Raw genomic sequence first — 1242 nt, forward strand, 5'->3', positions numbered from 1 at the left:
ATCGCATAAGATATATAATGAATTCAACAAAGAAGATAATATAAATAACTATAGTAATAAACTTTGTCAAATTCATGAAATGAGGAGGAAGAACTATCCAGGATTTGAAAGAATTTGTAAAAAATTTTCTAAAAACTTAGATAATATATTTTAAAGCAGGTTAACGGGAACACTATGGATTATTGTATATTGCTGAAATATTGGGTCTATGATCAAATAAAGAAATTTAATAAAAATGGCAAAAAGGACATTGATGTCTTTGTACTTACTGAAAAACTAAGAAAATTGCAATATACTATTAGAAATGAAGAATCTGTTAATTTTGAATGTTACGATGATTATAGTGATTATTTCAGTAATTGGGAAGAGGAGAAAGCTTTATATGAGTATTTTGTAAATTTTAAAGAAATAATAGATAGTTCTAAACCTGATAATACAGGGGAAAACAAGTACATTCCTTACATTCAATATATTGTTAAACTATACAAAAAAAAAACAACTGAAGAAGGTTGTTGTAATACTAAGTGTCATCATCCTTGTGATCATTATTTTAATTGCGATCCAGAGTATGATCCTGAAAATCTCCTATTAAAATTAAAAGGTAAAAACGCAGAACATAGCCAGAAATTACCAAATAGAGGTGTACAGGCAACTAAATCAGGAAAGGATGGATGTAGTGTAAATAGCACAGAAGATTTAAATGTATATGGAAATGTCTTGCCTGAAGTACCAATCGGATGGAATAAACGCAGACACAAATATATAACGAAAATGCACAACGTTAAGTGTCTTACGAATTATGCAGCTAAGGAAAAAGGTTATGCATTAGTATCGTGTTATAACATTGGAAAAAAATATCCAAATGTTGAAAATATATTTAGGCCTACAAAAAAGAGGAAGAATTTTATTCTAAAAAGATCGAAGCAGAAGGCAGAAGTATCGGGGGAAAAAATATGCCATGGTATTATTACGATTCTGAGGCAGCTGATGAGGAAGTATCTCATGTAGGTTTAGGTAGTGATGGAAATATTGTTTCCAAAAAATCTAAAACTCGTGTAGGCATACCGGCATATTCCCAAGGATATACATTACTAGGTGATTATATAAAGGATAGAAGAAATGATAAATATGGAAATTATCAACTAGGTCGTGAAGTTGCATATATTTTTTCAGGTTTAGGAAGAGGCTCTAATCCACGAATAAATATAAAAGATGTAGCTTGTGCTTATATTAAAATAAAAG

General features: G+C 29.7%; 1 protein-coding gene across 1 annotated transcript; it reads left to right on the top strand.

The window, feature by feature from the left end:
- Window positions 1-174: 174 nt before the first annotated feature.
- PCYB_053830 (VIR-like CYIR protein) lies at window positions 175-1008 on the top strand (the record flags this gene model as incomplete). The annotated part of the gene is made up of 2 exons (XM_004221264.1): window positions 175-601; window positions 806-1008. 2 exons carry the CDS (start codon window positions 175-177, stop codon window positions 1006-1008), a joined length of 630 nt encoding a protein of 209 aa, XP_004221312.1.
- Window positions 1009-1242: the final 234 nt, after the last annotated feature.

Source organism: Plasmodium cynomolgi, chromosome 5 (genome assembly GCF_000321355.1).
Source record: "Plasmodium cynomolgi strain B DNA, chromosome 5, whole genome shotgun sequence".
In the NCBI taxonomy this organism is placed as follows: domain Eukaryota; phylum Apicomplexa; class Aconoidasida; order Haemosporida; family Plasmodiidae; genus Plasmodium; species Plasmodium cynomolgi.